At 53.5% G+C, this 22650-nt stretch overlaps 8 protein-coding genes across 8 annotated transcripts; all 8 read right to left on the reverse strand.

The window, feature by feature from the left end:
• Window positions 1-750: 750 nt before the first annotated feature.
• J4E93_009885 (uncharacterized protein) lies at window positions 751-1785 on the reverse strand (the record flags this gene model as incomplete). Its single annotated transcript, XM_049347773.1, has 2 exons — window positions 751-1588; window positions 1775-1785. 2 exons carry the CDS (start codon window positions 1783-1785, stop codon window positions 751-753), a joined length of 849 nt encoding a protein of 282 aa, XP_049195002.1.
• A 419-nt stretch (window positions 1786-2204) lies between these two features.
• Window positions 2205-3432, reverse strand: J4E93_009886 (uncharacterized protein; the record flags this gene model as incomplete). Its single annotated transcript, XM_049347774.1, has 2 exons — window positions 2205-3402; window positions 3428-3432. 2 exons carry the CDS (start codon window positions 3430-3432, stop codon window positions 2205-2207), a joined length of 1203 nt encoding a protein of 400 aa, XP_049195003.1.
• An 898-nt stretch (window positions 3433-4330) lies between these two features.
• TIM17 (translocase of the inner membrane) lies at window positions 4331-4921 on the reverse strand (the record flags this gene model as incomplete). The annotated part of the gene is made up of 3 exons (XM_049347775.1): window positions 4331-4717; window positions 4765-4800; window positions 4853-4921. 3 exons carry the CDS (start codon window positions 4919-4921, stop codon window positions 4331-4333), a joined length of 492 nt encoding a protein of 163 aa, XP_049195004.1.
• Window positions 4922-9324: 4403 nt separating this feature from the next.
• Window positions 9325-10971, reverse strand: J4E93_009888 (uncharacterized protein; the record flags this gene model as incomplete). The annotated part of the gene is made up of 1 exon (XM_049347776.1): window positions 9325-10971. The coding sequence occupies one exon, from the start codon at window positions 10969-10971 to the stop codon at window positions 9325-9327; it is 1647 nt and encodes a 548-aa protein (XP_049195005.1).
• A 442-nt stretch (window positions 10972-11413) lies between these two features.
• Window positions 11414-13844, reverse strand: J4E93_009889 (uncharacterized protein; the record flags this gene model as incomplete). Its single annotated transcript, XM_049347777.1, has 2 exons — window positions 11414-13660; window positions 13839-13844. The coding sequence occupies 2 exons, from the start codon at window positions 13842-13844 to the stop codon at window positions 11414-11416; spliced, it is 2253 nt and encodes a 750-aa protein (XP_049195006.1).
• A 311-nt stretch (window positions 13845-14155) lies between these two features.
• J4E93_009890 (uncharacterized protein) lies at window positions 14156-15771 on the reverse strand (the record flags this gene model as incomplete). The annotated part of the gene is made up of 2 exons (XM_049347778.1): window positions 14156-15722; window positions 15764-15771. The coding sequence occupies 2 exons, from the start codon at window positions 15769-15771 to the stop codon at window positions 14156-14158; spliced, it is 1575 nt and encodes a 524-aa protein (XP_049195007.1).
• A 452-nt stretch (window positions 15772-16223) lies between these two features.
• Window positions 16224-19487, reverse strand: J4E93_009891 (uncharacterized protein; the record flags this gene model as incomplete). The annotated part of the gene is made up of 3 exons (XM_049347779.1): window positions 16224-16598; window positions 16651-19386; window positions 19485-19487. 3 exons carry the CDS (start codon window positions 19485-19487, stop codon window positions 16224-16226), a joined length of 3114 nt encoding a protein of 1037 aa, XP_049195008.1.
• A 1128-nt stretch (window positions 19488-20615) lies between these two features.
• Window positions 20616-22588, reverse strand: GEM1 (ERMES complex Ca(2+)-binding regulatory GTPase gem1; the record flags this gene model as incomplete). The annotated part of the gene is made up of 3 exons (XM_049347780.1): window positions 20616-20768; window positions 20816-22533; window positions 22579-22588. The coding sequence occupies 3 exons, from the start codon at window positions 22586-22588 to the stop codon at window positions 20616-20618; spliced, it is 1881 nt and encodes a 626-aa protein (XP_049195009.1).
• Window positions 22589-22650: the final 62 nt, after the last annotated feature.

Below are 22650 nucleotides of genomic sequence, written 5' to 3' on the forward strand. Positions count from 1 at the left end.
AGAGACCGGTGGGGTGTCTTCTGCTCGTTAGCTATCGAGACCTGCCAAACCGATGTAGTAACTCACTGATGTGCCATCTCGTCTGCGGCAATATAGGTAGTATGAGTTCTATACTATCGTTGAATATAGAACCTGTCTTACGGGGTAGTACGACAAAGGTCGATGCAAGAGTGAAGTTGTAGAAAGTGAGGGGAATCAGAGTTTAAATATTGGAACCCGGCCTCCGAGATCGCCGAGATAGCCGCAACAAGGATGTTGGATTGCCGTTCTCTTATTAGTTCTTCTTACTATTGTCTTCCAGTTGTGGGGTTGTAGAAACTAGGTCGCGCCAACAAAAGCTGCAGTAGAGAAATCACGGCTGGAGGATACCATGGGTTTGACGATCTCAGGCCTGCGTACACGCGCCCGCGCTTGCACCTAGTACCCTTTACGTAGTTTATCACCTGACCCGGTCTGCCCATTTTCCCGACCTAGGTACTGCTGTCGCTTCCGGAACAGCGTTTTCGAGGTCCATGAAAATAGTGTCATGATGTGAGAGCCAATTACGCAGTAAGGAGATCATTATAACCGCGCGGTACCTAGTTTCAAACCGAGCATGCGATGTTTTCTGGGATGGTACGAACGGATGAGAGCTCCACTATACCCAAAGAAAAAGCTAGATAACCGTGACAAGCCAGTATCAGACCTAGAAGTCTACATTGCCTGTACGTGACCGAACTACTGTTTTCAAACTCATGTAGACCGCAGAAATCACTCGTTTTCCCTCAGCCATCTCTCCACCCAACGAACCCCTCGTTCCACCACAATCTCACAATTAAGTAACGGTCGGACTATCATCTTGTATCCCAAACTCCTCATACGCAGTGATACTGGGAATAGAGAGGCTGCGCGATTCTCGATCTCCCGCATAGTAGGCCATCGAGGGAACATATCCACGACAATCTTGATGGTTGTGCCTGGCTTGAGACATTCGAGACATTCGAGATCTTTGCAGACGGCCTCGCGCATCATGGTGGCTTCCAGAGGTTTTGTCCTTAATTCCACTCGTCTGATGAGTTGGACTGGGTCCAGACCAGCGCTCCATGGGTACTTCTCCAGAGAGGGGCGAATAAGTGCCGCATCCGTGATGATGAAGTTTGATGTCCGGAACCATGCCTCGATAAGCTCAGTTCTTATTTCAGAGTCATGTATATATCCTGGCTTGAGTAGGTAGCTGTAAGGATAGTGTCTTCCAATATCTGACTTCTCACAGACCGGAGTGTCGTCATCGTTATCGGCTTCGGCATCCTTCGCTTCCAACAGGACATACGTGCCCTGAAAGATATATCCAAAAACCATCTCACGGAGCTCCTTCGGTAAACGATCCTGTATTTTCTGGAAGAACGCACGACAATGTGGGCCTTCCTGGATCATGATACGTTCGTCGACTTCGGCTGGAAGTCGAGCGAGGATGTTCGAGAGGCTGTGGTCCGCTGCATCGAAGGTTTCGCACTCTGTTGGCGTGGCAAATTTGAATTTGCCATTCAGCTTTGGCACATAAGCCAGAAATTCTGCACGCCCTCGATAGTCTTCGAGCCATGCGCTTGCGCTGGGTTGTGTTAGCATGTGTCTTCACGACAAAGAGATCGTGTTATATACTCTCTAAGGTAGTCGTGGTACTCTTCCTCTTGAGGGTCATCATAGCTATCAACAGGATTGTCCCCATAGAATGAACCTGGGTTGCGTCTCGAGACTTTTCAGCTGCCATATCTGAAGCAGAGTCATAGCTACTCACTGGTGTGCCATACTGTTCAGTGCAATATTGTTGTGGAGCTGTGTTGCAGGTTGAAAGGTGGAAGCAGTAGAAGCCTGCGTAGTGTTCAAAGAAATTTAAAGGGCAGATGACTGCGCGAATTATAGCTGTTTTCTCTTTGGTCTGGTAAATTTCGGGTTCACGGAGCCTGTGAGTGGCTTACCGTCGTTGAATGTCATTACAGTACCACTGGATGAAGTGGATAGCAACCAACGTATGCATCAGGACCCATGGTAGCGACGGTAAATTCGGATTGCGCACTCGCGTCGGCCGCAGGCACAAGAGCAAGCGCATATATTCCATGGCACTAGACCGCGGCCTCCCCACCTGATGTGACAATAAGAGGCTATCCAAGAGTAAGACTGCCCTCCAAGCTACCTCATCGGCGCCCTATGTACCTCGCATTCATACCCTACTTCCCCCTACGTGTCCTCAACACCCTTCCTCCTCTACTCGTATCGCTCTCCACAGCACCACTATCCCCACTCTTTGCTTCTCGTCTGGCTCGCCCCTTATTTCGCACTCTCTCTTCCGTCCTCGAAACCCTGGCGCCTCTTCTAGCGTTCCCCTCAGAACCCCCACTTTGCTCATCCTCACCTTCTGTTTCGCGCTTAGCCAGCGCCTCATTTTGGACCCGCTCTTCTATCCTCAACACTTTGATTCGCCATATCCGCTGCTCCACGCTCAACTTCAGTTCTTCTAATTCACGCTTCTCCGTTGCCGTTGCATTCGCTGGAAGTTCAGGTAAAGAGGCCAGGAGGTTCATAGCCTCGATCTCGGCTTCTTCCGTGGCATCTATCGGTTCGTGCGTTTCACTATCCGGTGCCGGGTTCTCTGCGTTGTCCAAAGCCAGGTCTTCGTCGTTGTGTGCGTTAGGTATGATCGCAGCCTCTTCTTCGTCTTCTGCAGCAGATATTCCGGGTGGTTGCGTCGGAGTCGGAACATTAAGAGTGATGTTGTCGTTATCCAGCTGCCAGTGCGGCTCCCTTATACGCTGCTGCTCGAGCCTCGATAGTCGCTTCTTCCTCTTCCTGCTTTTCTCTCTCGCCTCATTGCCTTCGAGATCTGAGAGGAAACCAGTGTCATCCGGTACCCGGGGGTCGGGGTCTTGATGCACTAAAGTCGGTAGTTCGACTGCCAGAGGATCGGGGATCGCGTCTTCGTTTGCTTTCCGTCTCTTGCCTCTTGGTGGTGGTTTAGGTCGCGTTGGCTTCTTCACGGCGGATGCATCGGGGTTTAGGTTGACTTTGACAGGCCGTACGCCGGAGAGGTACTGGTATTTCCCGCCCGCGAGGGGCTCGGACGAGCCTTCTTCCTCCTCTTCCTCCTCGTCGTCGTGGTTGACAGGTGTTTTCGGCACCTGTATACGGGTATTCCGGGTTGTGCGGCCACCTTTCCTTTCCTTTGCATCTGACTCCGGACTTGCTAGCCCAGCTCCCATTTCCTCGGCATCTCTTTCATATTGTTTCAAGACGGCTTTCAGATCTACAGCTTTGGCCCGGCTCGACCTGCCAGCCGCAGATTTGTTCTTCTGTTGACGCATCTTGACAACTTCCTTCAGTCTCGTTGTGAAGTCTGGGAGAGTAGCGCCAGGTAATGATGAGATCTCGCTTAGAAGTATAATGATGTCGGCACCCCATTGAGGAAAAAGGTCCTGGGGCCACATTGGACGTGGAATGCAGTCTTTGGCGAATTCGAGATGCCAGTTGGTCATGATGGTGGTGACATGTTGTTTCAAGGACCTTGGAAAGATGTAATTGAGTTCTGTTTGGATGGCTTTCGACAGATCAAAATCCTTCGAAGGTGCCATTTTCGCGTTCAAACGGCAGGGTCGTGAATATTGTCCGTGTTATTGAATAGTCGAGTGAAAAACATAAGAACTATTAGATGGAGGAGATGGAATTCGTAATTCTGGCGCGTGTGGAGGCAGCATCGTGGTTTGGGGTGAAGACATCGAATGAAGCGGCTGGTGCAGTATTTCCAGGGTAAAAAAGGCGGTCAATGCTCATTGCCGTCAGCCACGCCGACTCGAAGAAGCTAGCAGCAACCTGCAGCTATAGATTCCTTTGAGTGGCTTCCCCACGCCTGCGTTCTAGCCTTGGAGGCATTTGCAGTGTGCCAAACGTCGCAGGATGCCGGGGAAGCTCAGAGGATTGTTTACTGAGGAGTGGGTCTGATGATGTCATCAAGTTACTTTAGGCGCGTTTTTGGTTTAAACTATTGCGGTAAGCTCGGATTCAATAGATTGGCTGCGCAAAAGCTGGTGAACATTGAGATGTGTCGTATCTTCTGAATTCCGCACACCCAAGCTTCCGTCTAGAGACGCCTCCAGATGTTGTACAGGTCGTGTCGCGTATATGATACAGGTATAGCACAAAGCTGAGGAGAGTGTGAACGCCGCCCGCTGCCGAAACCTGCCTGCGGTATATGCCAAACATCCCAAAAACACCGCTTGCCCAGACATCAGACATGTCGCTGCCCGCCCGCGGCTGATAACGGTTCGCTCTGAAGAGGTATAAATCGTGAATCGAAAACGTTTTACGCGGCCACAGCCATGCCGCCGCCGCCAGATGGTGCGCCCACGTCGGCTGGTGGTGGTGGGGGCGCATCGAGCCTTGTGTTGTCGGCCATCATACGATTGAAGCCAATTGAGACACCCTCGATAACAGCCAGCAGAATAGCACATGATATCGCGCCGTTTCGCATCGACCTGTATCCTCCTCGTACCGCGAGCGAGCCACCTGTGAAGAATCCTGCGATGATGGCGTTCCACGGGTCTTCCTTCTTCCTTATTCCCTTGACTGCGCAGTCGTATGTGTTAAAAAGTCCTCCCCAGACGCCGAAGTTGCCGCCGAGAACAGGCGCGCGGGCTTTGATCGCTGTGATGGCGCCGATGCGTCGCTCGCCGTAGGGTGAGTTACGGAACTGCAGATTGTAAGCGCAGACCTTTATGATGTTGAAAAGACACTTACACCCTTCACACCATGCCATACTGCTCCTCCGACAGCCTAATGCGGTATTAGTATACGGGCCAGAGATGCAGCGCTGGTGGGGACATACACCCATGGCAAAGGCACCGCCAAAGTCATTGAGAATGACCCAGGGACAGGGATCGCGCGAATGATCCATTACGTATTATTAGAGGATGGGATGTGTTTTGGGCGATTCCGGGGGTGAGGCGAGGGCGTGGGCGAGCTCGTGGTCGGACGGTAGCCACCGGTGACGATGTGCTTCGATGGAATTTCTTGAGGACCCTTGCTGCTTCGGCGCTAGCGGCAAATCTTCGGGACTGGCGCGACCACTTCTGCCGTCAAACCTCCTTCGGTGTCTCGTCACTCACCATCAGAACCATCTATGCGGCGTCATTTACTCGCTTGTTTGGATTTATATGCCACTTTCTCGGTCATTTGTCAGCCATATCTATGTCACACAATGCTGCTACGAATTGCTCCTCCGTGCGGCACGCATCACCTGCGGCTATGCATCCAGCATAACCAATGAATCCATACTGCAATAGTTGGACCAATTCATCTCGACGTCAGCTACGCTCATTTCGTGATATCAACAGCTATTCGACATACGGGTGACGAGTTTCTTCTCTGTCAGCCTCTCTCTCGCGCGATGCGTTCGCGGCTTCTTCGTTAACTCTGACTATTGTCATTTCCATATCTTCAGCGTCAATTCCTTGCACTATGTTTTCGGGGCTATGTGCATAGCCTCGGAGGTGAGAGTGTGACCTGGACGTCACTCTCAGACCACGTACAAAAGAGATGATTTCTCGACGGAGTTCTCAGACCTACACGCAGGTAACGTACAAGCCTCTGTCGTCCATCCAACTCATGTCTTCTCCTCGCTGCAAGCTGAGCTCAGGCGTATCATGCATTCACCGTCCACCGCTCCAGAAGTGGTACCAGACTCGCGCTCACCCCGACATTTCTGCCCTCTCGTCCTAGAGCTTCTACGCTCGTCCAATGGTTTGCATTTGCGTACTGCTCCTGGACCCTGCTTTGGAGTCTGTGTCACCTTGGATTACTGCCTAGAGTCAAGTCTTGGCGCTCGCGCTCTCGTTGTCATCAACTTTGCTACCACGCCTTCTCACCGACTTACCTGTACCACTACACCATTTGACTTCCAGTATAACCTGTCAAAATGGTGGGCGCTACTCGCCGCGGCGCACTGAAGGAGACCATCAAGCGTCCGGTCACCCCCAGCGACGATGGCACGATTGCGGACGCACCGCTTGAAGGTACTACCAATGCCGACACACAACAACCGGTACTCCACCCCGCGCGCGACGACGTATCGCGACTGAGTGAGGGCCTTGAGCCGCTTCACCTGGTCGGGCAAGATGGTGAGTTACAGACTACAACCCGGAGCTGAGTACTCATCACTTACTACTATCCAGATCCACAGCATACATACGACGCTTCCGCGGCAGCAGAGATTGATCCGCTTGGACAACAAGTCAAGGAAGTGATTGCGACGATCAATCGACTGGAGGGCCTTGGCCTACAGAGGCTGAAGATACCTCTGCCGAAATGTATCGTCCTGGGTACGTCTTGCGTAACAGTATCTAGTTGCTCTGTACTAATATCGGCGCCAGGCGAGCAGTCTACTGGTAAATCTTCTGTTATCGAAGCTATCTCCGGCATCAAGACGCCGAGAATGGATGATACATGTACCAGATGTCCACTCTTCATTAAGCTCGAGCCTTCCGATAATACTCGCGCCAGCTGGAGTGCAAGTGTTAGTCTGCGACGGACTTTCAACTACGATATCAACAAGGTCCGAGGATCCGAGTACCGGTACCCTGGCTGGCTCGAGATGGATCGGCCAAACGTCGTGCATTTTGCGGATACAGAAAACCCGCATGAACTCGAGGAAATCATCGCACGCGCTCAACTGGCCATCATCAACCCTATGACGCCCTACACGGAGTTCCTCGGATCAACCGTTACTGCGCTTCGAAAGAAACCACACTGCGACTTCAGCCCCAACATCGTCTGCATCGAAATCTCTCACCCAGACGTTCCTTCTCTCAGCTTCTACGACTTGCCAGGCATCATCAACCAAGCTGAAACCGTGGACAAGGAATACTTGGTTGAGTCTGTTCGAAACATTGTGATGGACTACGTCAGCGACGAGGAATCTCTCATCCTTGTGACCTGCTCGTTAGACACAGACATCGCCAACTCAACGGCAGGAGGCATTGCGCGGAAGCTGGGCGCTACAGACCGATGCATTGGTAAGCGTAGTCACCTCCCATGATGGAAGTCGTACTAACAAGTTCAGGTGTCCTCACCAAGCCAGACCTTATTCCCGACGGTTCCCGCCACGACAAACTCCTGGAGGTCTTTGACGAGAAGCGCTTTGCATTGGGACATGGATACTTCGTCGTCAAGAATCTGAACCAGGCAGAGATGAAGCGCGGTTTGACCCATACGCAAGCTCGATTCGAAGAGCACAAGTTCTTCAGTCAAGGAACGCCCTGGTCAACTGCGTTCAGCCACTATCAACACCGATTCGGTACACTGAACCTGCAAAGCTTCCTTTCCGGGGAGCTTGCTGCTCAGATGACGAAAAAGCTTCCAATCATCGACCAGGAGATCAATGCCAGGCTGGAACAGGTCCTAGCCGAACTTCGAGAATTCCCGGATCCTCCTACGCACAACGCCCCTAGAATCATCTCGGACGTCGTACTCGACTTCTCGCACAACGTACGTAAGGAGCTTGAGGCCGAATTCCCTTGCAAGGCGTGGCGCAACAACTGGAAGACACTGCAGAAAGGGTTCTTCGATGCCCTCGCTAGCATGAAGCCCACGATGTCGACAAGCGGAAGCAGGGATGTGCCCGTCTACATCGACGTCCTGGGAGTGCAGCCTGGCAGCTCCGCCAGTAAAGCTATTGCTGTAGACGACGATGATGACGACGATGAGGACTACATGGACGATGGAGATCGCGATACGCCGATGTCTAGCAACCCCGAGACGCCTACAAAGAAGCGCAAGCTCGGCGATACTCCAGGTCCCTCACCAGCTAAGACTCCCAGCCGTCGCGGTCCCCCAAAGACCCCCGAAGGCAAAACAGCGATGCCAAGCACGGACTTCAGCGAGCTCAGGAAGAAGTTTCTCCTTGATCAAGTCACGCAACATTTAGCGGAGAACTCCCAGAGCAAAGTGCCGGGGCAGATCGAACCGCGCGTCGTCGATAACATGATGCTCGAGACGCTCGAACATTGGTCGCAACCGCTTCACGAATTCTTCAACACGCTCGAAGGTCAGATCGTCGATCAAATCAAGGTTGTGTTCCACAAGCACTTTTCCAAGTACCAGGGATCGATCTTCTGGCGCACTGCTTGGGAGATCGTTGAACAAATGGTCAGCTTGAACTTTACTGAGCAGCGCAACACCATGGCCAACGAGAGTCTAAATGACGAGAGGGAAGGTCCTTTCATCTTCCATGACGAGCTTTTCGAGCTTGAGAAGGAAGCGGTACTAGAACACTATCGTCAGGCTCGGCTCAAGGCTCGATTCAACATCTACAAGCGCGACAGATTGAAGCGCACAGGGAAAGAGACTACCCCGCAAGAAGAAGATAGGATGAGGAAGGACGCCAGGGTCATGGCGGTGTTGAACCATGAACCCTACGTCGTCGAGATCGGAGTTGTGGCGCAGGTTACTACATACTACATGCTAGCAGCCCGCCGCTTCCACGACGCTGTATGTATGAGGATCGAATCCAAGTTCTTCAAGCAGCTTCGCACCCAACTTCGCGACGAACTTGAGGGCGGGCTGGGCATGAACGACGGCAGCCAAGGTAAGCCTCGTTCTCTCTCACTACATGAGCATCATACTAATTTCCACAATGCAGCCTACGACAACGCCGTTCGCCTCCTCTCCGAATCCCCACAACGTTTCAATTTACGCAAGGAGCTCAGCGGTCAGCGTGACTCTTTGCTCAAAGGCCAAGAAATTCTGCGCGACCTCCAGAACAAGAAGTACGGTACCGCCAAGTCTTCTGGCGCATCCAACGGTGGCTCGCACACTCGTCGCTCCAGTGCTTCTGGCGGCATACCTACACCGGTGTCGGCAAATATGGAGGACGTCGATATGGCAGGCGTTCCGCGTCACTAGTCTGGTGGTTGTACATCCGTGGCTATGGCCATGTTCTGGAAACGATACGATACGTGAAGCTTGCGATGTTGGTGGACGAGGAACACTGTTTGCAGGAAGGTTTCCGTGGTCTACGTACGCGCGGACCAATGGTCAAGCGAAGCAGTTGCATAGGATGAGTATTGTCGCCATGGTCCATTTCTGGCAGCGTTGACTGACGACTAGCTGTCGCGCGGACGCTCATGTATGACGCAGTATACGTAGCGAAAGCACCTCGTCTCTTCAATCTGACTTGCTAATATGACATGTGGAATGTGAGTGTATGTCAACGTCTTAACATTCTATTCTACAGATCTTGAGATAAGGAGGAGCGCTTCGCACGATATCCGCGAGGCGATTGGGCGAAACCCTCCTCCTACTCTAGGCCACTGTTCCTTCCTCATCACCTTCGCCATTTCCCGCTCCTACCCTGACGTCTACTCCGTCATCTCCACCCTCCCCAGCTCCACCTTTTCCGTTCTGCTCTTGCTCTTCTACATCTCCGGCATCACCACTCTGTCTCTGCCCGCGCTCATCCCCACCCGGCCCAACCGTCTCACCCACTCTCTGGGGTCTTCCAAGACTCCTCGCACATGCATATGCCTCAGCAACACGAAGCTGCTCTTCAGAGACTTTCAACTGGCGGCATGCTTGCTGGTATTCAGTTTCGCTCCGAAGAGCAGCGCGGACACGCTTGTCTTGCGCTACTTTGACCGCCGCTTCAGCAACTACCACTGCGTCCCAAGCTTCTGATACTTCGAGCGACGCTTCATCACTACGTACGGCGTAACGTCGTTGCCCGTCCGGTTGTGCTGCTGGTGGTGCCACTGGTTGCGCTGCCTCTGGCTGAGAGCCCAGCTCATCCGCATCACCCTCATCGCCTGATAGTCCTAGCGAGTCCTCCGATACCGATACCCAGCGGTAGCTCCTAGCAGTAGCAGTGATAGCTTGATAAACCGCCTTGAGATTGTATCGTTTCATTCTCTTGAAGCGTAGCGCCAGCTCCTCGCTGATCTTCTTGCCTTGTCTTTTGGTAGGAAAACGCTCGGATAAATCACGAAGCAGCTCGATGATCACATCTTCAATACCAGTATCCTCTGGGGCGTCGATATCAGCTCCGCGCAGCATGGCTGGGAAGTCGCGATGGAGGGAATGAATGCCCCAGTTGGAGTATATGCGGGCGAGTGCCGTGTCTTTATCATCTGACGTGTGTATGGTCTGGGCTTCGGGTGGTTCGCTGAAGAGGCTTGAAGTGTCATCGTCGTTGCCGTCTGCTTCGTTTGCGTTGCTCATTTCCCTTTCTGTCTGCTGTGCTCCCTCTGCTTCGTTTTTTCCGTGCGATCTTAGTCTCCGTCTGAACTCATTTACCGCCCCATTATTGGCTGGCTGGGCTGCAGGCTTAGGATTGGGTGCTGGGCTAGGCTCATCGTCTTCTGCTTCGTCTGATTCGGGAACAACCGTGTCTTCTTCCTCTACCTCGGATGTGATCGTGTCTTCTTCATCTTGATCGTTGCTGGCGGTGGCGGTGGTGGTAGTGTTGTTCTTCTTTGTCTTCTTCCTAGATGCCTGTTTCTTGCTACCCTCCTTTCCCGCTGCTGGTCTCTTCTTCGTGTTGTTGACTTTGAACTTCGCTGGGTCTATGAAGTTGTTCCCGAGTAATTTTCCCAAATCCTCGCAAATATAACCCATCTTTTTCTCCTTTGTACTCCCTATCGGTCCTGCGTTTTTGTTGTGGTATCTCCGAATATAATACTGCTCGATTTGGTCTTTGACTTCTTGGCCCCGATTCGGAGTGTTACGTGACAGATCTCGGAAAGCGCGTATAGTCGTCATGTCGCAGGTGAACTCTGTCATTCTTTCTGTGTTACCCTGAAGCCAGGTGTCGACGTGCATCCAGCTGCGCATGGTGGAGAAAGTCTGGCCCCAGTTTGTGATAATGGTGGCGATCGCCTGTCTTCGTTCCTGGGCTTCGGCCCGGGTGTCTCCAGGGGGTTCGGCTCCTTTGAGGTTGGGCGTCTTTGGTGGCATTGCGTTGAGGATGTCTTGAGAGTTGCTTGGACTGTACTTTCGGCTTACGGCTCTGCTTACTTTAAGATAGTCGTGTGCATGTCCATCTCTTTCTATTGTTTGTTTCCGAGCAAGCACGCTCTTTGAGCTTTGGACGAGACATCGCTCCAAAAGTTTCCAAAGCAGTACTAGTGTTCAGCAGAGCAATCTGACATCTGGAAGATGGTGATGTAGAGTGTACCGCTGCATTGTCAGCATCATCGTCGATGACATGGGAAGACGCAAGTGTGGCAGTTGATGCTGCCGAACATACGAACAAACAATGAAAGTCTTAATTTACCTCGATCACATCCATTGATGAATACACGGCTCATCCAAGTTTCACTGGTGCAATAGAAAGAGAGTGCCATGATATCTTGTTAGTCTATCAAAGTTTGCTAGGCGCTGACGGCACGTCCTTCCGCTACTCCTTCTCCTTCTCCTTCTCCTTCTCCTTCTCCTTCTCCTTCTCCTTCTCCTTCTCCTTCTCCTTCTCCTTCTCCTTCTCCTTCTGGTTCCTCTTACTCTTGCGTTTCACTCTACCTTCTCCATCATTCCCTCCACTCCTCCCTTCACCGTTTCCTCCACCGTTCTCCCCCTGCTCTCGTCCTCCATTCTCACCTTCCTCCACACCCTCATTCCGCGGGCGTTCCAATCCAACGTCACCGGTAAAGCCCCCAAGACCATCACCCATCGTACTCAATCTCGACCGTGCTCCTGCCCAGCGTTGCTGTAACTCATCCGTCCTCGCATACGCTGCGTCACTCACTCCTCGAGCTTCTTCTATCCCCAACAGCAGAGCGGCTTGATCTTGAACAGACTGTCCATTGAGAACGGCATTCTCGTATTCACGGCGGGCTATCTCAATGCGTTGATCAGCTTGTCTACTATCGTTGAGAGCACGGCGTAGCGTCCAGTTCGTCCCTATAGTCAGTACACCATTTTCGAACCGCGACAGTCCTGGCTGTGTCGCAGCTTGCGAAGTTCGGAATTCATGGTTTGTCAAGGGGGGTGCTGTTGTCGGATAACGTTCGCGGTTTCGACGCCTGCGCTCTCTTTCTTCTTCGGTAAGTACCATCGGCTCTCCAGGCGGATCATCGTCACTCCTCGATTGCCTTGCTAGCATTTCAGCGGCGCTAAGTCTAGTGGTACCTGGTGTTGGGAGGGGAGCACCTCGCTCTAGTTCTCCCATCGATGACCCTCCCCTTAGGTTTGCTGTAGTTACCCTGGTCGTTGGTCCTCCTGGTGTCGGTACTGCGGCGTGCGTCGGCCGATCAAACGGCGCAAGGAAAGCAAGGGCTTCATCCGTACTCCTCGCCATGATAAAACTCTGCATCAATTGAGCCATTATCCGGTCCATGAGAGCAAAGGCCTGCCGAGGACTGTTGTAAAGGTTGGACAGGTCAAGCAATCGTGCGAGGAGTCTGAGGTCGATGTCCGTATCGCTCGTTATGTTGGTTGGAAAGAGGCCTCGGGGGAATTGGAGATGCAACTGGTAGAGGCTCCAGTTGATATAGATGTCACTGAGTGCCTGGCGCCTGCCCGCTTCTGTGAGTACTGTGGGTCGCCCAGCGTTGCTCGCTGTTCCAGCCGCCAGCGCTTTGCCGTTCTGCTTTGCGCTTGCCGCTGCCTTTCCGCCACCGTCTGCATTCTTCGGGGCTGGTCCGTCGTGGAGTATGATACTGGAACCTGAGCTAGAGTCATCTTCTTCGTCTTGGTGTAGGTGGTGAGGATCTAGGTCGTTGTAGTTCGGCTTTGCGCTATGCCTCAAGGTCTTCCTGCGCTCAGACATCTCTTTACCGTCATCTCCTGCAGATCTCTTCTTGCCTTTGCCCTGAGCTTCGGCCTGCTTCTCGTACTCCTTTAGTATCCTCTCCAAATCATCGCGCAGGCTCTTCTGTTTCTCAGCCGGCGTACTACCTATATCGCCAGTCTTTGACTTTCTCGTGTTCCAGCGCGACTCAATTTTCTTTCTGACTTCTTTGCCGAGATTAGGAGTTGCGTCGGATAGCTTCCGCAGTTGTTTAAGGGTGTCTGGTTCACATGTGTGTTCAGTCAAGTCCTTCGTTCGACCTTTGAGCCAAGTATTTGCCGGTATGCAGCCCCTCAGGGTACGGAACTTTGGACCCCAATTCCTAGCCATGGCATTCGTCTCTTGTCTTACTCGTTGAGCGTCCGTCAGAGCAGGGGCTGGGACAGGTGCGATCACCGGCGCAGCTGCATTACCCACAGGAGGGGGAGGCGGAGGATCACTCGCAGTCGCCGGTCCAGCTACTTCGTCATCTAGTTCAGTCAAGTAGTTAAGCAGCTCTTCTTCATCTTCAGGAACAGGTTCGCGGTGCGGCTTCTGTACGCCATCTTCTACTGCCTCATCCGCCTCATCATCAACCATCATACTGTCTTCCCTTGTATCAGGATCCGCATCAGATGTGGCTGGTATCGCCGGTGCAGCTGACGCAGTGGGTACAGTGGGAGCGACGGGTACCTCGTTGTCGTTGTTCTCGTTACTATCGTTCTGTTGCCTCTGTCTTCGTTCTCTGTTCTCTTCTCGTAGCGAGCGAGTAAACTTGGTTTTCCCTTTTGGCAACATTGTGAGATCCGCTTCTTCCGTGTTTTGCTTCTTTTTCCCCATAGAGGCTGAATAATAAGATAGGTGAACAATTGCAGTTATCTTAGGGACGGAGTGAACTGTGACCTCAGCTTACGACTCTCTTTGGATATATACAAGCCCTCGCATAACGGTCTCATTCCATCGTTTGCATCCAAACAAACTCGTTCTTTCATCTCTTAAACCTGAACGGCATTTAGTTGGTACTAGTTTCTCGTAGAGCAATCTAGAATCCAAGCACTCGCATCTCGAAAATGCTTCGCGTTATCGAGAGCATCGTTGGCTGGTGGCATCGGGATAAACGAGTCTACCTAGGTATTGAATCTTAACGTTTAGTATTGGAACAAGTACATGAGAGTCTTAATATCCTCTCTTAACGTATCACACACATATCTAAACAGATCTTGGAGTCTTACTATTTCAGCTAGAGGACACTGACATGAGAAGATATCGTTTAAACACGACTACTAAACCGTATCCTTTCACGTTTGCGTTACCCAACTACATTCTTCAATTCACGACTTCGTGACTGTCCACATTCCCATCAATCTATTCATCTCACTCTTCCTCCCCGTCGTCTTCCCTATCACTCTCTCGTTCTGCATCCCTTTTCTGCTGCGCCATGATATTTTCAAGACGCTCAACTTCCCGATGCCTAGCCGCACTTCGAAGCACGCTGTCCTCGTACCTGAGCAAATGTCCCCTTTCATCTCGATCAGTGCGTGCGGCAGCAATTCGAGCTGCTCGCAGTAGAACCCTGGTGTCGGAAGTCGTTCCCATGTTGTCGGGATGCGATGGACGCTGTCCTTCAGCGGCGGCGTAGAACTGCTCGCCAGCCACTGCGATGACCGCAAGGATGTCGTCTAGAGAGGTACTTGTACGCGGGTTCATGCTGTCATGCAGCGCCTGTCTGACGGCTTGACCTTGCTCTGGTGTATTGGTGATGTTGGATAGATCGCGTATGTGCTCGAGGATGGCCCGGGGAATGTGCTCATCTGCGTCTTCGCCCATTTCAAACCAGCGTTGTGGCAAGAACTCCAGAACAGAATCGATGCTCCAGTTCTGGCGGATGAGATCGAGTGCGTCTCTTTGCTGCTGTAATGTCCGTATTCGGTTGCGTAGAGAGCTGTCAGGGTCCGATGCTTGTTGTCTTCCACTTTGCTTCTCAGCCGGTTGCTGGCCATCTTTCCTTGGCCTCTTGCTTGGCTTGCCGCTACTTTGGTCTCCATCGTCCTCATCATCTGACTCGTCGCCGACATCAGCCATGGCGTCCGACTTCCGCTTGCGCGATTGTTCCTTGCTGGCTCGTCCTAGATTGCTTCTGTCTTTCGTTGCCGACTTTGCAGAGCTCTGCGGCTTTCCTCTCTTTTTCTTAGGTCCTGATGCCGCTCCAGCCCCCCGAGGGGTCGCAGGTATCTCTCTATGCGTCTCCGGGTCAATCCTGTCCCCTTTACGTAGCCTTTTGATATCATCAACCAAGTTTTTCTCCTTCTCTACGGCACTGCCCCCTATCCTTCGATTAGCCCCTGTACTCCCCCTTTTATCGAAGAATAAGCCAATTTGCTCTTTCATTGCATCGCCTTGTCCTTGAGTCTCGTTTGACAGCCCTTCGAACTCGTCAATGGTATCTAGTTGCCAGCTCTTGTCTTCGTAGTCCTTGAGTCCGCGCGAAAGCCACTTCTTTTCTGGGATGCACTCTCGGATGCTTCCAAAGCCCCAATTTCGCTTGATGGTAGCGGCCGCTTGAGTCCGTCGTTGAGCTTCAGATGCTTCCCCATCATCACCCTCATCGATGACCACAACAGTTTTGGCAGGCACATGCTTTCGCGGTTTTCTTGCTACACCGGCACGCGTAGGACGTTGTGCGAGTTCATCTTCTGTTTCTTCAGGTAAGTGGTACGAGTCCCCTGTGTCATCCCTTTCTCCCAGCACTTCCTCGTCCTGCTGCTCTTCCGCCGTATCGTTCTCGTCGTTATCCACTATCGGGATTTCCTCTTCTGAATCTAGGGCTGGATCTGGTTCGATGTCCTGCTGAGGATTGTCTCGACGGTCCTTGCTGGGTCTTGTTTTCGGTGGCATTGTGGGATCCGTATCCTTGGCGTTGTCACTGACTGTGTCGTAAAGGCTGGATGGTAAGATGGGTAAACAGCCCCAGTTCAACATTACCTCCTCATTAATACACCCACCCACCAATCCATCCCCTTCTACGCTTGCTTTCCCGCAAACATCTTGCTTTATCCCTACTTTCCCGAACGCGCTGGAAGAGCCAGGTCGTTAGAAGAAACAACTTGCGCGAAAACGAGAGTAACGAGGTGCAAAAATTACATTATCTGTAATCCCCCATTCCCATCTTCCGACCGTCAAGCATAAAAGCCCACCCATCTCATACCATCTGCCCATCCATCCATCTCTCTATGCCCACCCAGCCTCAACGCCAGCCATCGCTTTAGATATTAAACCCTCAAAATATACATACAAGTAAAGCGAACCCACAACGATCAGGAAAAAAGATGAAGAGAAAGGCGTAGTTCAAAAGGAGGCTGTATATCCCCACTCCGCCCCCTTGCATGTTCCCATGCCTCCACCCATCTTTGGTTTGATTAACTCATCCACCACAATCATTCCACTACCACATATCGTCATCCCCCCTCTTCCCCCCCTCTTCATCGCTATAATTACTATACCCCCCACCTCCCCCTCCTATCCCACCACCCCCACCCCCTTTACCACTCTGCCCTAGATAATTCTGCGTATTCGCTACACTATATCCACCACCTCCGCCATTCGCACTATGATTCGAGTGATGCGAATCACGCGGGTTCTGGTTATAAGAATTACCCTGCTGAGAGCCGCCTCTTGCATGTTGTTGCTGTTGTTGATGTTGCTGGTGATGTTGACCGTTTTGTTGTTGTGAGAGGCCGCCGTTGGCTTGTTGTTGGTGTACGGAGGGCCATTCTTGTGAGGATTTTTCGGAGGATTGCTGTTCGTGCTGTTGTTGCTGCTGCGTTCTTCGTTAGTCTCTTTTTTAGGACGATGTCTATGATATATCTTACCTGCTGGTACCGCTGATACTGGGCAAACTCCTCAGGCTGCGACTGTTGCTGTTGTTGCTGCGGTTGCTGCTGCTGCTGTACCTGCTGCTGAGATTGCTGCTGATGTTGCTGCAGTTGCTGCTCCTTCTTCTGCTGCGCGGCTTGTTGCTGTTGCTGAGCCTGTTGAGCTTGCTTTGCTTGCTTGGAGTTGCCGATGGAAATCTGCGGGTGCATTTGCTGGACCTTGGCGAGGTACGAGTACATGAAGTTGGACAGCAAGACTTGGGAGTAGAGTTCGCGGCGGGGGTTCGCAAGCTTGATGTGGGCCATGCGGTATATCGCGCGCTCTTCTAGGATCGAAAATCGGGTCCAGTTGTAGTCGATATCGGGCTTTAAAATGCGTGGCGGGGGCTCGGGCGATAATCCACGTGAGGCGTTCTTCTTGTGAGACGACTCTTTCTCGCCCTTCTTCTTTCCTCCTCCGAAGATAGAGGACAGTAGTCCAGGCTCCTTCTCTTTCTTGCCTTCGCTGGATGTTTTTCTGGCGCTCTCCTTCTTCCGCTCTTCTTCCAGCTTGACGCTTTCGCGATCCAGCACTACGCTCTCGCGACCACGACCGCCGCCCTGTATCGATGTCTGCAGGAGGTCCAGTCTCGTGTCATCATGACCCTTGTCCTTCTCCTTCTCCTGGGACTTGCTGAGCTTGTTCTTGACCTTCTTCGGGGCTTCTTTTTCGGAGTCTTTGTCTTTTGACTTCTTGTCTTTTTCCTTCTCCTTATCACCGCCAAACCAACCCCAGCTCGTTTTCCTTTGGCCGCCTTCAGAGCCATCCTTGTCCTTCTTATCTTTGGCCTTCGGTTCGAGCTTCTTCTCTTCTGGTGCGTTCGGGATTATGGATAACGAATCGACCCTGTTGTTCTGGCCGGGCATCGCCGAAGGATGCGCTACTAGATCATCGAAGGATTGCGCGGGCTTGATCGGGGACGACTGAGCAGCTTGTGCATGACGGTTCGGTCGACTTGACGACTGGGGCTGGCGCTGTTGTTGCGGAGGTTGCTGCTGAGGTTGAGGATAATGGCGAGGGCCTGCAGGTTGTTGTTGTTGTTGGACTTGAGGCGGAGGTTGGCGGGAGGAGTGACGTTCGGGTAGCTGAAACTGAGGTGTTCGGTTCTGTTCTTGTGGCGGTGGTGTCTCGATGATCTGGGGTACCTGCTGCGGCGGAGGTGTGTAGCCTGGCAAAGGTGCAGTCGTGCGGCCGTTGGAAGCGATTCTCGAGTGGAACTGCCTGGGCTGCGGCGAGCTTCGTTCCTGTTGGGATATGGGCTCAGTAGAAGCTGACCTGGGGTATTCTTCAGATGAACCTGGTCTCTCGCCGCCATAGCTGGGAGATGCCCGCTTTGCCCCAGGCCGCGAGAAGTTGTTGGACGATCCTTCAAACGCCGAGTTAACGGGTTCCGATTGAACGCGGTTGAGACCTGGGAGAGGAGGGACTTCGGGAATGCTCTCGGTAGAGTGGACGGGCGAGGTGGACGGGGAATCTTCCGTGTCTGTGTCTCCTTGTCGACCAGAGACGAGTCGCCGTGAGAGGGGCGGGCCGCCTTTCCGCAGACTGCCTCGTCTGTACGTAGTGTGTGTTGATCTCTTGAGCGTGCCCAGACCACGCATCTTGCTACCCGGCACAATGGGCATACCGTCGGCGCCCTCTTCCCCTTCCCCCGCCATGCCCTTTTGATCGATGCTCATCCGTCTTATCAAGGCCACCGGGTCCTCCTGTATGTGCTCGAGCTCCTGAAGGTTCGACAAGCCCCCGTTGGGCTGCGCGCCGGATCGCTTCCTCTCCAGCCTCTCGGCGCCGTCCTTGTAGCCAGAGCCAGTATCAATCTGCCTGGACAGCATGGACTTCTTCCGCCGCAGCCCTCCCCCCGAGCCCTGACGCCCCATGGCGCCATCCGGAGATAGCGAGTCCGAGTCTCCGGAGCGTCGTCTCGTCCTGTCAATCTTGTCTTCAATGAACGTCTTGAACTCCATGGGCGCCAGTTCGGGGTGCAGCCGTGCGGGTACCCAGAAGAGTTTCGACTCGTCCTCTTCCGACATGGCCGGTGGGGAGGGCGGTGAGTTTGCGGACTGGAACGAGGGTAGATCGGGATCGGCATTGTTAACGCCCATGGACATCCTCCGTATCGCCTGCAGGTTGCTCAGTTCCTGGGCAAGGCCCGCCGGGCTGTTCTCGTAGTCGAGGTTGTTCAGCGGGAACTGGTGCGACGCCGCGTTCGAGTTCGAGCGGGACAGCGGAGGGGACATCTGGCCGCCATTCGAGGGGTGTCGCCCGACCGACGCCCGCTTCTGGGTCATGTTGGCGGTGCCATTGGGGCTCGTGGGCGTTTGGGGCTTCTCGAAGGACATCTGGGGACGCAGCGGGGACCTCGCGGGGGGCGCGTTGGGGAAGGGGTCGAAGGCCTCGAAGGCGCCAAAGGACTGGATCGAGTCGCCGTTGGGGCTGGGGACGAAGCTTAGGGGTCGGAGGCTGCGGCGGTTGGGGGCGTCGGTGTCGCTGTCGCCGCCGTACATGTCGCCTATGGCCTCGGTGACGTGGTGGCTGTCATCGCTGATGGATATCTGCGGCGCATGCCCCCGGCGCGGGCCTGGGTTTCGCATCTGATATAGGCGGTCCAGCTCTCTGGCTCTGTCGGTTGCCTGTGGGGTACGAGACTTGGTCAGCTTGGGGGCTCCTTGGAACGTCGGGTTGGCGCCGCGGGCCTTTGCCGGGGAATAGAGGAAACGAAACAATGGCGACCTCAGACTGCCACCACAATATGTGGTAGATGTTTGCCTGAGGCTAGACACGTGCTACTCACCATTTGCGAACCTTGTCAGAGTGCGGAGGTGCGGGTTAGCACGATTGCCACGGCTTGCTTAGGGCGCCGAGGCGGTGCGGGCATCCAAGGGCCCAAGGTTTGCGAGGCGGACGGGTCGGGCGTGTTGGTGCTGCGGCGAAGGAGTATCAAGCACCATGGTCTCAGGGAGAAATAGTAGAGGTACACATTCGCGCCGTGATGCACATGTCCAGCCAGCACCCCAACTAACTGCAATGTCACTAGCCCGGAGCGCGCCCAAGATGCACGACTCGGCGCCCTCCAGCTGCTCCGCCACACAGGGGGGCATCACCACAAGCCGAGTGTACGTCTGCCAGCAGCCGCCCTCAACCACGCCAGACAGCCAATCCGTGTCCGCCTTACCCAGCCGGGCGACATCGATGCCGCATCCAGGGTCCTGCTCAAAAACAACTAGACCGTTTCAACGTCTACACCCAAAAGGAACCCCTACTGGAGTTTTCACGGTTTCGGCAGCACGCGGGTGTTCACGTTGTCACTGAATGTGATGCGTGCGAGAGACAAGAATAGCCGTCTCGTCTCAGACTACTCGCAGATCCCCGGACTAAGTCACGGAAGTGCACCATGAAGCACGTCGCTAGCCCACACCATTGTCAAGCGAGCTGTCACCCTCCCTCGCTCCAGCCCAACATCGTGATCCCATGCTAACTCACCGATATCATCTATCCACATATTGGCGCTACTCCCCGTCAGGCCGAAGCGCCAGGGGTAAATGTCCCTGCGTCTACCTATTCGCTCGTGCCGCTGAGACTTGTCTGTTGTACAACGTAGCCGCACGCCAAGGTGATGTCATGCTTAAGCGCTGACCCTCCGCGCTGCCATTATCGTGACTGCTGCATTGCCATCATCTCCGACGCTTGGGATTTTTCCTATTGCGAGTAGTTTGTCTATAGGGGTGGAAGTGGTGTGCTGCTATGGTATATACAAGAAGCAAAGATTCACATTCATGCCTGGCCCCTGGTCTCAGATCTCAGCACCTCATACAAGGGAAAAACTGAACACCTAGGAGCCTACTTCGCTGTTAGGCCACCAACTTCGCAAGCTTTTATCTTGACGTAGGCTCTTAGGTGTTCGGTTTTTCCCTTGAATAGGGTGTCAGGTCGATGCGCTGCTGCGTCTCCAGACAAACATCGCCGAGGCCACTGCGCACGTGACGGCCCCCAGCGCTAGGTAAAGATTGAGATAATCGTAGCCGTCCTCTTCCTGCTTGGGGAAGGCTGTTGAAGGGTGGGTGGCGCTTTCAGCCAGCTATACGATGTTAGCTCGTGGAATTAATCAAAGAGCGTAGTACGTACGTGAACAAACAGCTCCGATATGCTGTTCCACGTCGTGCTGACGTGCAGTGGCGGTGCCATTCTCAGGGCGCTGGTGTACTCGTCGGGCTGCTGCTCGCATCGCTGCATCGTCTTGTCCTGGTCTGCCTTCAGGGCTGTGTAGACCGCTGGTAGTTGGTCGAGGTGGGGGTACTTCTTCCGCAGCTCGACAACATGCGCAAAGCTCGTGGGGTCGCTCGAGTCGTATGTATAACACAACAGATCGCACGCGTCAAGCTTGGCCTGGTTCTCTAGAATCGCGGGTTCGAGTTCACCGAGCTCCTCTAGGATCAGATAGCATTGCTTGCCACCTTTCAATTCCACGCTATTGACTGCCGAACGCGGTTTTATCGTGGGATGGTAGGTGTGGCTGAACGGTCGCTGGAGGAAGGCAGACAGCAATGAGCTCTTTCCACTCCCGCTCGACCCTATGACATAGCATAGAAAGACGTTGCGCTCGACGCGGCCAGGCTTCTTCCGCCGCTTCCTAGCTTTGGTCACCTTGAGTGCGCTGGTTGTGCCTCCGCGCTCGCCGCTCTCAAATCCGAGGTATGCCAGGTATGCTAGAGTCGTCTTAGGCTCTTCAAAGGTAGTCATGCTCCATTGCGCGAGCCAACCCTGTAGCGTGATGTATCCAGCTTCGTTGCGCACTGTACATGATGGGAACGACGAGTCCACCCACGATGTCGGCATGCCGGGGGTCGGTGCGAATAGATTCGCGAGTTCTCTGTCGTTCAGTCCTCCGTCATTGTCCATGTCAAACTTCAGGAACAGATCGACGAAGAAGCGGTAGCCGGATGGGCTGAGTTCGGCGGAGGAGAACTGAGGAACGTCGAACTTGGGATAGAGGAACGTATCCTGCAGACTGAGACTGTCGGTGTAATGGAATTTGCGCAGTATGATCCAGATAGTTTCGTGCCGCCCCTTCTCCGCGAAGATCTTGTTCAGGAGTAAGAAGCCCTTCTCGTCCATGCCATGCTCGCCGGTCAGACCAGGAGCAAAGCGCTCCATCGACCTCTTTATGTTCATCAAATCGTCGTCCCCCAGCGGTTTTTCGAAGCACTTGATCTGGAAATCGTGAATCTCCTGATCGTTCCAGTATCCATCCTTGTCTGTGTCGCATAGATGGAAGACTCGTTGTAATGCAGACACGGCTGCTGGCTTGAGCGCGTTCTCCTTGGAGTCGTATAGAGGGGCTATCGGGTGTGTGACGGCCTTTTGGCAGAGGAAGAAGACCTCGTTGATGTTGTGGTGGTCCTTGGCGCTGGTGCGGATGCAGGAGTCGATCTCCTTGAACTCGTTCATGACGGGCAGCATCTCCTCCGACACGACTTGGGATGTTGTGCCATTCGAGGCGATGTCGGACTTGTTCGCGCACAACACCACTGGCACGTTGACACCCAGCGAGCGGAAGTAGGGCATCCAGAACAGCGCCACCCGCTCATAGCTGTAGTGGTCTGAGTATACGAGGAGTATGACGTTCGATTTGCGGAGCTCCGTGCGGAGGGTGTGTCGTTCGTGGGGCAGGGCAGAGGTATCGACGATGGTGGTGGTGACATTGTCGGGCGTCCCAAGCGTGGGCGGGAGCGTCACCTGTGGCAGGACGGGCTGGATTTTGGCTGTGACGAAGACGTCCTTGACAAGAGACGTGATGATGGAGCTCTTGCCGACGCCATCGTCACCGCAAAGACAGATTCGTACTGCGGGAGTTAGTGAGGGTGGTATCGGGAAGGAGCTCCACATACCGGTCGCCATTTCTCGACGGCATTATTGGTGCATTTGGGCAGGTTTAAGGGATGTGTTGGGAGTAATGAGTG

The sequence above is a fragment of the Alternaria ventricosa genome (genome assembly GCF_023758065.1).
Source record: "Alternaria ventricosa strain BMP 2768 chromosome Unknown scaffold_25, whole genome shotgun sequence".
Lineage (NCBI taxonomy): Eukaryota > Fungi > Ascomycota > Dothideomycetes > Pleosporales > Pleosporaceae > Alternaria > Alternaria ventricosa.